The 14,702-nt window shown below is 46.1% G+C and overlaps 2 protein-coding genes across 3 annotated transcripts in view; both read right to left on the bottom strand.

Moving 5' to 3' along the window:
- Positions 1-1,262: 1,262 nt before the first annotated feature.
- exd2 (exonuclease 3'-5' domain containing 2) lies at positions 1,263-7,663 on the bottom strand. 2 transcript variants are annotated; one of them, XM_079174300.1, is made up of 10 exons: positions 7,581-7,663; positions 6,673-6,743; positions 6,139-6,587; positions 5,594-5,850; positions 5,304-5,430; positions 4,659-4,969; positions 4,325-4,431; positions 4,006-4,141; positions 3,287-3,655; positions 1,263-2,567 (listed from the first exon to the last, which is right to left on the bottom strand). In XM_079174300.1, the coding sequence occupies exons 3-10, from the start codon at positions 6,544-6,546 to the stop codon at positions 2,351-2,353; spliced, it is 1,932 nt and encodes a 643-aa protein (XP_079030426.1). In that variant the 5' UTR covers positions 6,547-6,587; positions 6,673-6,743; positions 7,581-7,663; the 3' UTR covers positions 1,263-2,350. The 2 variants fall into 2 exon arrangements, with proteins under 2 accessions (XP_079030426.1, XP_079030427.1); XM_079174301.1 differs by having other exon boundaries at positions 6,154-6,587.
- Positions 7,664-8,265: 602 nt separating this feature from the next.
- numb (NUMB endocytic adaptor protein) overlaps positions 8,266-14,702 on the bottom strand; it is a 35,355-nt gene continuing 28,918 nt past the window's right edge. The window contains 9 exon segments of the mRNA XM_079174237.1: positions 8,266-10,221; positions 10,223-10,461; positions 11,024-11,167; positions 11,790-11,933; positions 12,059-12,358; positions 12,516-12,720; positions 12,828-12,968; positions 13,730-13,804; positions 14,469-14,501. Coding sequence (XP_079030363.1) covers positions 9,733-10,221; positions 10,223-10,461; positions 11,024-11,167; positions 11,790-11,933; positions 12,059-12,358; positions 12,516-12,720; positions 12,828-12,968; positions 13,730-13,804; positions 14,469-14,501 — 1,770 coding nt within the window. The 3' untranslated portion in view covers positions 8,266-9,732.

Here is a 14,702-nt window from a genome sequence, read left to right as displayed (position 1 = left end):
GATTGAGTCAGCGTTTAGTTTGACCTTTCTGGGCTACTGTAGAAATGTGGCGTATGTAGATATAAACAGCTATTTTTAAGTCACTATACACCAATGGAAACATATTCCATTTCTGCCAATACATCCCCCTAAATGCTACACACTGTACCTTTAAAACAGCTACAGTCAATACGTTTTAATGCAGCAATAGTTGTGATTGTATTTATTGTTCAAAGGGGATTTAACATGCAAGCTGGTGGGTGGATTTCTTTTCTAGCCATTTCCAGTCTTTATGCTAAGCTAACCAGCTAGCAACGGGCGGTAACGTTAGCGTCACATTGAACGGACAGACGAGAGCAGTTTGAATCTTTTGACGCGAGTATTGGCGAGAAAGCAAATTAGAATATTTCCAAAATTGTCTATTCCTTTAACAGAATTTGTCCTAAAAATAGTTTGAAAACATGAAATCTTCATGCGAGTTTCCAACCAGAGAGGTTTCACTGTAATGCAGTAAAGATGTCAGAGTGTCTTTCACCACACAGGATTGCACTCCTCGTCACCGCTAAACTTCTTACAAGGGGAATTCCACCAAAATGTTTATTTTTTAGAAAGTATTTCCCAACATATTTCTCCTCTTTAACACTTTAAAAGACACTCTAGAAGGAAGAAACATTAATTCTCAAGTTGATGGAATCCCCTTGGATGAAGCAGCCTCATGTGCCATTGTTACTGATGCATTTTATCTGCAGTGTCAAACACTGGCCGTTAGAAATGTGCTTCGTTTTGTCAGCATTTTAGGACAAAGTGATTACATCTGCATGTTGAGCCATGTCGGTATTTATTTGTAAATGTGTTTATTTATTTTTTTCCTGACTGAACTGTGAAACCAGGGGAGCTCATAACTCTACACTAATTCAACTTCAGATAAAAAAACATTTGAATGACAGATTGTTCTGATGCCAAAATCAAGAGGCCTTAATTCAGCAAAACTAGATTGTAAAAAAAAAAGAAAAAAAGAAGTCATTCCTGACAACAAAAAAAAAAGTCCAACTAAAGACTCCTTTGACCTGAAAGTCACGAGTGATTCATATATGAAATGTTAAGAAAACCGCTTTTGTACTCATTTTTACAGACTATTTATTAAACTGTGATTTTGTAAGAAATAAAAAAACAAACAGTGAACGTGGTTGTGTGTTTTTGACTCGATGTGAAAAAGAAGAAGTCACAGAAGATTAATACAAACATGACTTTTTTATTTTTGCATCATTCACAATTTAGGAAAACTGAACAGCTTCAGGGCTTACATCCAGATACATACGAAGACAAAGCAGCTGCATTGTGAATAAATTCATCACGCTCAAAAAGATAAATCTGCTTCGCAAAAAGGGTTTAAGGGGATTTTCTAAATCAATAAAGTTGGCATCTTTTCGTCACTGTGCATTTTGGATTCTGTAAAAACGACGTCGCGGCTGAAACGGCTGTAAAGTGAGAACGAGATGCTGCGGCGAGTCTCCGGTCAGGTTTGGGGATTAAGAGGCTCATTAAAACATGAGCCAGGAGGTCGTCCCCGTACCGTCGGGAGCGGCAACAGCAGGACGTTAACATAGCGAGTGTGAAATGATAAACCAGAGCAGCCAACTTTACCGAGACGAGTCTCCACTCTGCAAAAAGAGACAAAATGAGACGGAGCACATTTTCACCCCCCAGAAGCTTCTGGAGGACTTTCATCTATTGACTTAAAACAGACAATAGACTGAAAACAAGCGCAGGGTGGAGCGCTGAAATGTTAGGTCACATTAAGACGACCCTCTCTGCAAAGCATTCATTCTCAGACCGACAGCTGCGAACCTGCACGGGGGGAGGGGGGGGGGGGGGGGCAATTTAGAGGGAATTAAGAGCAGGCAGCAGCTTCTTCTAAAAACAAACACTTCTTAAATTTCATTATTTTTTTAACCTTTCATAAATAATTATACATTTTTTCATGATAAAAAAAGTGTTCATATGCAATCACATTATGTTTAGTGTTCTTCAGATTCAATGCTGGACTTCCTTCCACCGGTGGAGTCTCAGGGTGGCGACCTAGCAGCATCACACCGGCGCTAGAAAGAAAGAGTGAAACGGCGTCCGGCGTCCATTAGAGATGGAGTGCATTTACACACACGCACTCATCTCGGGCTCTTCAACATGCTGGCACCGTTTCCGTCTCCGCTGGTAGATTAGTTCATTCGTCCGCTCACTAAAACAAAACAAAAAGCGATTTGGCTTGTAGGATTAACGGTCTCAAATCCAACCGGCAGGTTAAACCGGCAGATATGAGAAAATCCCGTTTCCCGTCCTGGTCGGCAGCAGCAGCAGCAGCAGCAGCTCGTGGTCAGTTGAGTTTAATGGGCAGGTCCTCTCCGTATTTGCGGAGGAACTTGCTGTGGTTGTGGTCGACTGACCAGAGAGGAGGGAGGTGGCGAGGCCGCATGGCTGTGAGGAAGTGCTGCCTCCAGCGGCGCTCCAGGTCCATCAGGCCCCGCAGGCCCTGCTCGGCACTGGCTCGCACCACCTTCAGACCGTGAGGCACGTACGTCTCGTTGAAAATCCTTCAGGAGGAGAGAGGAGCAGTCAGGGGGAGGCTCGCTGCCGGACTCGGCTCTTTAAAAGGCCGCATGCAACGATTAGAGCTCACGGACGAAGTGGCCGATATCGTTACCCGGTATTAGCCATCATCAAACAAAACGCAACAAGAAATATGGAAGTAATTACCAAATGTATGGAATTTGTGCCTGAAATTTGATGGATTTACGTGATTTAATGTCACTATATCGCCTATTTCTATTTACTCAAAGTATGGATATTGGTATTTTCAGAAACAAATAAATAAAGTAATTCAGTATCTGACAGGATCATTAACTGCAGCGAAGTTACTTCAACATCATTTTTGTATATTTGGAAGTTTATGAATTCAGTACTGCTCTGATGTAAACCAACAGTAAACAAGTGACGAGTTACATTTTTGTTATAATATTCGAGCTTGTTTTGAGCACCTCCTGTTCTGTTGCATCAAGGCTGCTCGAGGGTATTTTGAATTCTTGGGTTCATTCCCATCTTTGTTTTGGACTCGCACTCAAACTTGTGTTCCCAGTTTTATCTCTCGAGTGTTAAAGGAGGTTCTGGTAGTTTTGTTCAGGAGAGAAAAAGTAGTTTCAAACTCCAGTGGGCCCAAATAACCCCTCTGAGATAAATGAAACACGGAATAATCGAATTCTTTTGTTTGGTCCGAGTGTAAATGTGTCACCCAGCAGCCCGAGTGGAAGCTCACCTCGTCTCCAGACCGGCGGCCTGCTGCAGCGCCTCGTCCGTCAGCTCCTGCTCCTCGTTGTAGCCGAGGAAGCTCGTGATCACGGCCTGCAGCTCTTCTCGTCGCTGCTCCGGCAGCTCGTCCCTGGCGGTGAGCAGAGCCCGAGCCGCCGAGCGCACCCGCCGTCGGCCCGAGTCCTCCAGCAGGCGAACCCCCTCCTCGCAGCCCTGAGGGGCGCCGAACTCTTCGGCCAACCGCTGCTTCAGGATGCTGTCGTGCACGTTGGAGGCGGCGTGGCAGGCGGTGCAGAGCAGCAGGATGTCGTGGGAGTTGTGGTCCTTCATCTCGGTGGGAAAATGCCGCCTGTACTCATGTGGCACTATGTTTTTCCTGCGGGACCGAAGGGAAATATGAATGAATCACGTCTGTCATGTAATTAAGTTAATAATGAATTATTAATCTTTAAAAGCATAACATTTAAAGTGTTTTTATGGTGCCGTTGGCCACTTTAAGGAAATGTAACTCGGCTAACGGGCCTTTTTAAAATATACTGAAATAATTTATCAAAAAATAAAAAGTGCTGGTTCAGGCTCCTGAATGCATGTGGACAAAAGATAACAGATCAATAAACAATGAAAGTAACATCCCGAGCCGAATATAGAAACGTAGCATTATTTCTTAACAGAAAACAAAAGAAGAAAGTGTTTCAGATGAAGTGACGTTAGTGAAACTTGTCAAACCTGATGTAGGAATCGGCTTTGCCGCAGACCACGCAGAGATTCTCCTTGGCAGTGAGGTAATAGTCCTGTTGGGAGTCGGGACGTCCCGACGGCTCAAACAGAAGCCTCACTGCAAAAGGCTCCTCGCTCTGGAGCACTGGGTCACAAACAGAGATTATGTCGACCACATCTTCACAGATACAGACGCAGAAAAGATCACAAACTAAACAAGGTAGAGAGCAAACGCTTGTCAAATGACGGAGATATTTCAAAGCGTTGTAGCCGACACCATGAAGACATTGTGTTTAAATGTTTACACGTTGGGCGTTATCCAGTGTACCTCCTATTCCTTTATCTAGGTACCATTTGGCTTTCTTCTTGTCACAGGTGCACAGAGGCTGACCATCAGGAGCATGGAGGAAGCAGTTATCATAGAGAGGAGACTTCCTGCAACACAGAGAGAGACACACAGACAGAGCGACACACAGGAAGAGAAAGAGACAGACAGACAATTCAGATAAAAGAAAAGAAGTTCAGAAGTGTGTAACTGGCATCTTGCCTTTGACTTCATTCCCAGAATCGGTTGGAACAGTTTACAGACAATAATTAAAAGCGGATTCATTTCCAGCTGATGTGGAGAACCGTTTTCTTGGTTCCGATGGCGTCGGCCTCACCTGGCAGAATAGCCCACACCCAGTGGTTTCCTCTTGTTGTTCTTTCGAGGGTCTGGGACTTGCTGATCTCCAGACTCCGGGCTTTCAAACGTGGGCGTTTTCCGCGTCCTGCGCCTCCTCTCTCCTTCCGACGCCTTGTCTTCTCCGTCTCCTCGGCCCCTGAAGGGCACGTCCACCAGGCCCTGGCAGCGGGCGGCCAACTCGGAGTGAGAGCCCCCGCTGGAAGAGTCGGGACCGGCTTCAGCGCGGAGGCCGAGGAGATGGAAGAAGAGAGCGACGGAGGCTTGGGCATCTCTGGCAGCGTAAGTCATCTAGAAGGAACGGACGACACAAATGGAGGAAAACAGTTTGATCTCCCAGATAATGTCACGATGCTTTAGGTTTATTAAATATGTCATTATTTCAACCTGGGGAGTCTCAGTTTATTCGTCACCCTGTATGTTTATGTACACATACTTCATACTAACGTTTCACTTTACATGACAGAACGGTTGTGTATTTCTTGTACCGATTATTCAACCAGGACAGTTTCCTGCTCGTCTAACGTGAGGCACCGCCACCTGGCTGCGCTTTCCTTTCATAAAGCTGATTTATCCTCTAAAAGCAGAAGAATGTGGCGCTCGCTGTGTTATAATGAATCACCACCTGCTTCAGCGTCAGTTGATCTGCCTCCCAGTCACTGCAGCGCAGCTCCAGAGATTTATCCAGAGACACGTTCAACAGATCTTCTGCCAGAGACTTCAGACTGAGGCCGTTAGTCACCGGAGTCTGCCTGAAGATGGAGACACAATTTGAGAGGATTATTTGCATTTTACATACATTACTTTTGAATTCCCAGGATTAATAAAATCTTGTTTTACATATCATAATGTGACAAACAAACAAGAGGAAGAAGTCTTCTCTCTCTGAACACGTGAAAGAGAGACAGCCGGTACCTTTGTCTTAAGGCGAGGTAGCGCAGGTCGACTGTACACGACAGCGACAGACCGTAGTCTCGCGTCAGACGCTTGCCGTCTTCATAACAGCCGACGCCGACCTTCAGGACGTGCGGGTCTCGCAGGACTTCCATCAAGCTGAGAGGGAACGGCTGCTGGCCGCTGCGAAACGCCAGCAGCCTCACGAGGACGCACAGACCCGAGTACGTGGCCATCTGCAGCAGGGAGACCGCAGACGCTCGGCCTTTCACCGACACCTGCAGCAGGAAGCGGCAGCCGGGTGAGACACAAACCACGAGCACGACGAAAATGTTACAAGAAAACTCCACCCGTCTGATAATCTCTCTCTCGAGGAGAGATCTGCTAATTTGATCTTAAATGCTATGATGACTGTATCCACTCAGATGCCATTCTTCATTAGCTGTGTGTCGTCTGTATGAAGCCCGTTACCAAAAGGCATAAGCTCAATATATTAAACTATGTTGAATCATTCAGGGTGGATTTTTCCTCTTCTTATGTAAAAACATGCAAAAGGTATTTCTTACGCCTTTGATCTTTACCCATTCACAGTCGAGCCCCATCACGGGGAACACCGACAGCTCCTCCTGCATCAGCGGCCAGAGCTGCTGCCATTCCTCCTCAGAGCTCACCGTCACCGGATTCACAGCTAGCAGCTGTTCAGAGGACGGGATCTGTACGGGAGGCAGCAGCTGTGTGGTGGGACGCTCCGCAGCATCAAACTCCTTCTCCAGAAGACGTGGCGGTTGGTTGTTTTGCTGCTCCACAGCTGTAAGGTCCTTTTCCACGGGACACGGAGCCTCCACGGGATCGGCCACCTTCTGGACGGAAGGCAGCCTCTTCCTTTTCGTTCGGTAGACTCGCCATATGAGCAGCCCGCCTAAGGTCGCTCCCAGTACTGTTATGACAGCAGTTAAATGCCCTCGATGAGACATGTCGGCTTGAAGTGATCCTCAGCTGGCAGAAAAGTGAAAATCTAGAGCCAAAAAAAACACACAAGTGTCCGGATCTGCATGTGTAAAACCTTCAGTTTTTTGATGAACAGCTGAGTGATGTTTTACCTTTCCTGTGTCAGTGGGATCCCATGTAAACCTGACTCTGTTTCTGGGATCTGGACAGGCACTGCATCTCTCTGCAAGAGGAAAACATCACACGTCATAAACAAATCAAGTTTTATTGTCATATATAGAATGCACACAGTGCAACATATCAAGCGTGAAATAAGTGATACACAGCCAATAAGTAAAGTATGTGATAAAACATGATATAAAAAGTATGCAGTGGCACAGCTGGCAGTCCTGCATAGGTCACAGTATTAAGTGCAACACCGGTCACAGAATTAAGTGCAGCACCGGTCACAGAATTAAGTGCAGCACCGGTCACAGAATTAAGTGCAGCACCGGTCACAGAATTAAGTGCACCACCGGTCACAGTTCAAGTTGTCACGTTAGCTACTTCGTTAGCTAGCTTGCTACTAGTCGTTTCGCCATTGCGGTCTACTTGATTCTAATTGAAAAGGCTAAATATTGACAGAGATGCCCGTTTAATTAAAGACATAGCTGCTACATGTGTAAGCTGTAGGGTTCATACGAGTTCAACCAGTTCATACACAACTCTTGCGCGAGCTGTCATTCAGTTGAGGAGGTAGCTTCAAAGCTAGCGGTAGCATCACACATTCTGCTAGCTCTGATCGTTAACTGCGTCATAAACTGAACAGGGTTTCACGTTTCACCTCAAATGGAAATAAGCTTTTAAGAAAAGACTGATTAAAACATTAATTTCTGCAATTATTCTGGTTATCTTTCCTTGTGAAAGTTAAACCGACGGTAGCCTGGTTAGCCACTATAGCTAGCCGGTTAACTTGCTAGCATGATAACTCTTCTTCTGTCCTTTGGCAGAATTAGAGAAGCTACTGCATAGCAGCAGAACAATACGTCGGTATACTAAGATATGAACCTTGAAGTCTTACCTCTACGTGTTTACCAATACACCGCTAGTTTCACGAACATCTTATTCTTGCTTCATTTTACTGAACTGATCCATGTCTTCCGGGCTGTATTTATAAGGACGCGGCTCTCCAGCCAGCGCCACCTGCTGGACGGGCGGATAACAACAGGCAAGACCAATGCAGAAGAATCTGCTCCACTGGGGAAGTTACAGCATTGTTTGTTTAATCTTATTGTCTAATATAAATGCATCCTAATACAGGTTTTGTCTTTGTTTAATGTATAAGTGCAAATAATTGTCAGTAATGTCAACAGTCAGCTTTAAAATCTCCTGCAACCTGCTGTTCATCTTTTATTCATGAGCATAATATGCATGCGTTTGTACTACGGCTGCAACTAACTTCTTTTTTACTATGAGTAATTTGACTGATTATTTTTTCAATTAAAATTTTGCCTATTAAATAAAATAAATAATTAAAAAATGGCCATACAAGTTTCCCAGTCCAAGGTGACATATTGAACTTTTGTCTAGCGAACTGTTCAAAACCAAAATACATTTAATTTACAATCCTAACAGCAAATTCTCACATGTGAGAAGCTGGAACCAGTGTTTGTTTCAGCTTGTTCCCAAATAACTAGTTATTATTATCAATGTTAATGGATCTCATGACAGTATTTACTCAAGAACACAAACTACTTTTTCCTTTACCACCATCAATTTATTCAATCTTTTAGCTTCAATATTTCTCCAAAGAAGTGGAATAAAGTAATGAAATAATTACAAAATGGAAAAATAGATCAGATAATAGATCATATTCACAGGTTTGATTTAAAAAATAAAAATAAAAACATAGATCAGACAGTGAGAGATGAAACCGTTTTCTTTTAATCTCCCTTAGTTTTCTGCTGACAGTCAAAACCACGGCAGGCTAACGGAGAGCGGGGCAGGTCACCTGACTAACTCTGATCACCGTCACCTGTGAGGTCGAATCATCTACTTTAGTGCGTGTGCAAAATAAAAATCAAGATATCTACTTCTTTAAAAAAACAAACAACATAAGAGGTGGAGAGACAGGAGATGACGTCCTACTGTGTTAAATAAAAAAACAAGATCATTACCACACAAAAAAAGAATGACAATGAAGACAGAAGAAGTCAAATGTGAAGTACTGATGTGTACTATAAACTTAGTCAAAACTGAGCACAGGTAAGAGAGGCAACCAGTTGGGCACCGACACCATTGCTAGGTCCACATTGATTGTTGCTGCAATGATACCCTATTTACAGTGAGATGCTTCACATCCAATCACAGGATGCAACAGACGGCAATAAAGAGATCTTTCTTCAAAAATAAAACAAAAACACAAAAGTAAAGCAGCTGTCCCTTCACAAAATCTCTTTACATCACATTAAAAATTAGCACTGCTGTGAGCTGTGTGTACAGTATAGATTCTTTATAGATATATATATTTATGTATAATATATACGGTCATTTCTTGTATACACGAACATAAACTTGTCTCATTGTAGCTAGCCTGTGCCTTTGGCACGATTACTTACAACTCTTCTGTTAAGATTCCAAAGCTATTTAAAATATACTTAATGCATAAAAATAAAGATTTTGGCATTGTCTCACTTTATTCTTCTGACTGGGAAGTTATTAATGAGAACTTCTCATCTGGAAGCTGAGTTCTCTCAGTGCTGCAGTTCCTCTGCCAGGTGAGGGAGGTCTCGTCCTGTCCACTGGGAGCGCTGGGAGCTTGACCGAGCAAATGTGGGCCGGCAGGGGGGCTGACGGGGGGCTGGGGGGGGTTAGGCATGGTACAGATTCTCCACCGGGTGACGACGAGCTTGTGCTGCACAGCACAAACAAAACTATACAGACAATGTTAATGAAATGCCTGGGGAGCTGCACCCTTGTGAACAGCAGCAACCGCTTTTTGTTTTTTTGTCCTCCGCTCACTGCTGTGCAGAGTTGGGCTCCCTGTTGGTTCACCCGTTGCTCTTCACCGTCTCCCGGTTCTTTTCAGGTCCTGCTGAGCTCGTCCACTGACACCGAGATGAAGAGAGGCAAGGGGGGACATTCCCCTCTCTTCTTTAGTCAATCATCCGTCCGCTCCCCCGGCTAAAATGGCCTCCCTATTGTCCAGTACTTTCTAATCTCAAACACAGTCTTCAGAGCTGGATCTCAAAGGTCTTGTGCAGCTCAGTGGAGAAGGGATTTGTCGGAGAGGGTGTGGTGCGCTGGCGCGAGCGGCCCTCCAAGGCTGCCCACTGGGCCTCAAAGGCATCCTCCGGCGGGTCTGGGGGCGGCTGGGTGAAAGGGGAGGAGGGAGCGAGTTGGGACTGAGCAGCCCAGTTGTCTGCCCCGTTAAAGGTCACACTGCCGTTGGACGGCTGGACGGGAGCGAGGGTCACCGCCGCGTGGGATTGCGGGGGTTTGATGAACGGGCTGATGTGGCAGACGGCCTGGGGATCGTGCTGGGGTGTTGTGGAGGCCGGGACGGGGAACGGCTGGGGCTGCGTGGCCGAGCCGAACACGTTAGCCACCATCTGCGAAGGAGTGATGCCGACCACGGGCACACTGAGCTGAGGGAACGGCAGCCCGTTGGGCATCGGGTAGGAGGCCGGAGCCTGAGCGTGGAAGGCGGGCTGGCGGGGGGGGCAACATGGGCACGGCGGAGGACAGAGAGGGCATGAAGGGCACCGGGGTAACGGAGGGAACGGGCGCCACAGGCATCGCCACAGGGCCAGTGAACTGGGCGGGTGGGCCTCGGACAGACATGGTGACTTCTTCTAACCACCGGTCGGCTTCTGATGGGGTGCGTCTGTGGGAGGACATGGACGGGGAGGACGTGGGCGGCGGGACCACCATCGCCGGAGCAGGCGATGACCAGTTACTTCCTGTTGGCAGAAAGTACACAGAAAGGCAAAACAAAGTGAGTGATTACTTATCGGCTTGTGGCGGAGAAGATTGATACCACTCTCATATTTATCTGTTAAATATGAGGCTACAGCCAGCAGCCGGTTAGCGTAGCTTAGCTCAACATTTAGAGGGAAACAGCCAGTCTGACTCTGTTCACAGGTAACAAAGTCCGCCTACAAGCACATCTCAAGCTCTTTAATTAACACGTTATATCTCATTTGTTTAAATCATACAAAAACGGACACGTAAATTTGCAGAGGGTAATGAGCGGTAACATTTCTTGCTGATAGGCCGAATATGTTACATTCAGGCAGATCTGTTGCGTCATATTTATTTACACGTATTTCGTATTTATTTATTATTCTTATATAGTCTTTCTTCATGTACAGGAACTTGTCTTGGTGTCCCCAACAACTTATTGACACCCAGTTATTGTGTATCATCAAAAACATGATGCAAGGATGAGAGGACCTTCAACTCACAGCTGCATGTCCCCATCACGTATTTGTGCCTATTTAGCCTCTCTGATGTGCTGCTTACCTGGCTGTGCGGAGGCCGGGGCTCCTGCTGGAGTTTTAGCCCAGGGATTAGTGTCTCGAGCAGGCAGAGCGGGGGGCAGAACTGGGGGGTTAGCAGCAGTAGCAGCAACAGCAACAACAGAGAAGGCAGGAGACGTGCCGTTCACTACAGCAGATAAGAGACAGAAGCTAGTACGAGCAAGCTTGTGCGTCGGCTGACGTGGACCGATCTTTTGTTAGACGAGCACAACATGACCGTGCAGTTAATCAACAGGTGTTAATCACACGCATAAAATAAACGTTATGAGAAAAATGTGAGCGAGCGCACGTTCTTTAACTGCAAATTTAAAGTGCAAGCAACACTATCTTCACTGGAAGTCTCTATTTCCTACAGAGCTGAATGCCAAATTGTGGGCAATGAAAGGCTGTTGCTCAGATAAGTTGGCCACAGATGATAGTTCTGGCGGTTATCTGCAGCAAACAACCAGTGAATTAGTGTGCAATGCCTCATTCCCCCTCTGATCGTGGTTTTGACTGCCAAGTGCAAAACTGATATCAACTTCATTACAGTCATTCTAAGCTAATGTCTCTAAAACCTGCATGTTTGGTTTTAATTAATGCTACATCATCAGCCATGATAGTTGATAGTAGAGCATGTGATTTTGTCTATTTAAAATCTAGTTGAATCCAATCAGAGAACCCAGTAATCGACTGAGTTCATCACAATGCAGATGCAAAGTTACACGAGTTAGATATTAAGGTCTCAGAAGAGGTTGAGCAGATGTTACCTGGTGCTACAGGAGACTGAGGAGATGACGCTGGTTTGGGCATCGGCGCTGAGGAGAAGGGGTCCTCTGGGGGTCCGCTGAACGCCGAGGTGATCTGAGTGCACAGCGAGCTGATGCTGTCATTTTCTCCCTCTACCTCAGCGACTAGAGGGGAAACAGCAGAGACAAGGTATTAGAAGCAAACATGAAACACGTAGAGGAGAGGGAAGATTTCATCTCGAGGAATCTAGATGACACGGACGGAGAGCTGATCAGGGTCCCAAACTCACCCGTGTTCTTCATGGGGAAGTCAGACTTGCGCTGCATGGTGGAGGGCAGCTCGTTCATGCGCAGCGACATCTGTCGTTTGAAGGGAGACGTCTTCTGACTGAGGACCGGGAAGCCTCTGAAGGAGCCCTGCCTGGCGAGAGCCTCGGCCGGTGCGTGTCGGCGCGGTATCACCTGGGGTCCCAGGGTGCACATGGAGAGAGGCGGCGAGGACGACGGCGAGGGGGAGCCTCCCGTCGGGTGCGCCGAGGAGTTCGTCACACTGGCGGCTGAGTTCCCAGCAACCTTCACGTCCGTCTCTGCTGTTGGAGAAGGGCAACGTTAAAAAAGAAATGAAGCCACGATGAATAAATGAAGCAATAAAATCAGCTGGAAAAAGTTTTTAATGTTACTTAAACTTGCTGACTCATTTCCCGGTTCAGGGAATAACAGTGTCTAGACGGCACTAGATATACAGACCGTTTTTAGCATCCTGTAGCTGCCTCATAACTTCCTCCCGCTCTGCCGCCTCCGTTGCTGTCGTAACACGAAATGAGCCCTCGCGGGTGAAAGTGGTTCTGTTGGCGTCGAAGGTTGCCGTGACCCCACACTCCTTCTCCCGTTTCTGTTTTCGCTCCAGACAGGCGGCGAAGGCACAACCCACAGCATGGCTGAGACGCTCTCCCTGAGAGAGAAACCATACATAAAATAAAGTAGGAAACATAATATAATGGTCGTTTTTTACTCGAAGCTCCTAGTAAAATAGTATTGTGGTATTAAATGACTTCTTACGGAGTCTTTAACGGCCATGAAACAGTGGCAGATCCAGCGCCGCGTGGTGCCGTCTCTGCAGATGTAAGAGAACGCCCTCTCAAAGTTACGGTCCGGAGCGCAGAACGACACCTTCTCTATTGTCTGGTCCAGAATCAGGTCCTGCAAAAAAAAAAACACACATTTTCACCTCATTACTATGAGCTGAAACACTATGGTCGGAGTCAAGTGACACTCAATCGAGACAGTTTAAAATGTGGGATGTGGGCTGAGTGATTTCATAGTGAACAGCTCTTCAATGTGAAGGCCTGGCTTCAAGAGCGCTCGAATAAAACTACCACCGGCTCCAGAGGCTGCAGCCTGCACCCGTCTCTGCTCTCTGAGCAAACCATGACACTGACAGATAACGTCTCACTCAGGGAGAAACCCTCCAAAATCTCTCTTAATGTTTATTTTCACAAGATCTAAGAGAGCATAAAGCCAACCAAATATATAGAATAAAACACCACAAAAGACCAGGTCAATACACATGAAACATTTAATAATAAAGCTTAAAGACAGAAGAGGAATTCTAATTGTAATTTCTTTCTTCCTCTTTTTATTTCGATTTCTAGTTAATAACCTGCAGCTGCCGTGAAACGTTAGCATCAGCCCCTCAGAAACCGTAGAACAGGGTTGGTGCAGTACCAGCGCTTTCCAGCAGGTGTCCCTGTAACCTTTACTGTTCACTCTACTTGAATCCGCTCCCTGCAGGTACAACGAATGCATATCTACAAAGAGGGCCTCTTGGAGGTCACTAGAGCAGAAGTAGAACACCAACGTTATCAGCTGCTGGAGTTCAGCAACTTCCACCTTCAAAGCTACGCGTACTTCCTGTGAGAGCGCTGTCTTTTTGATGGAGGCCGTAAGGAGGGCCTTCTTACCTTTGTTTTGTCGTCTACAACACGAAGACCGTCTGCTGACACCCACAACACGGCGCGCACCGGCTTCTTTCCAGCCTGCAAACAGAACACAACAGAGACAGGTACGAGTAAGAAACCAGGAAACCTTTCAGTTCTTCCATGCCCCAGTAAATTTCCTCTGTACCGTTCATTCCGTGGTACCAAATCATAAAACATCAGTCAACACACACACACAAACCACACCTGTAAACAAAGAGAAAGCACCAGGAGAGAAGAGAGAGAAGACACAAGTCAGGAGTGGTTTTTCTGAGGTGCCCAAAGTTGAATAAAAGGAACAAGAAGGTTGGTTTGAGAATTGGTGCTCAGATGCAGTCGACAGTGTTTGGTTAGAATAAAAACAATAACAATATTTGTGTGTGCACAGAAAGTAAACGTCCATTCACACAAAATGTTCATTGTTCCATTCTTGGTTCATTGAAGAAAGCTGAAGGGAGAGAAGGCCTGTTAATACAACACACACACACACACACACACACACAAGTGCCCCGCCTCAGCCTACACCACCCCACCTGCTCAAAGACACATGCATCATTGTGTTTGTCTCTCAAGACACACACACAGACAGACAGACAGACAGACCCCCCCCCCCCCCACCCCCCCGTGTATGAGTGTGCTTCTTCCCGACTTCAGATGTGATCAAAAGGTGTTACGTGAAAATGATAATGCTCATAATAAGGAGACACACAATGCAATGACTTACTTTTGCAAAGAATCCTTTGAAGAATTTCCTGTCCTGGAATTGGATGTGGTAAAAAAAAAAAAGGGGGGAGGGTGGGTGAGAAGGATGGAGGAGACGGGGGAGGGGGGGGGGGGACAAGGCATGAAAATGTTACCTAGGAAGTCTAAAAATTGTCTGGAGCCCACAGGAGGGGATTCTTTATTTTGGGGTTGTTTGTTTTTGGTGGCGGTGAAGCCGGGTTATGAGTGAGTGAGT

This window comes from Pholis gunnellus, assembly GCF_910591455.1.
Source record: "Pholis gunnellus genome assembly, chromosome: 15".
Classification (NCBI taxonomy): Eukaryota; Metazoa; Chordata; class Actinopteri; order Perciformes; family Pholidae; genus Pholis; species Pholis gunnellus.
The sequence above is the reverse complement of the archived record's forward strand: the minus strand, read 5'-3'. Positions and strand labels throughout refer to the sequence as shown.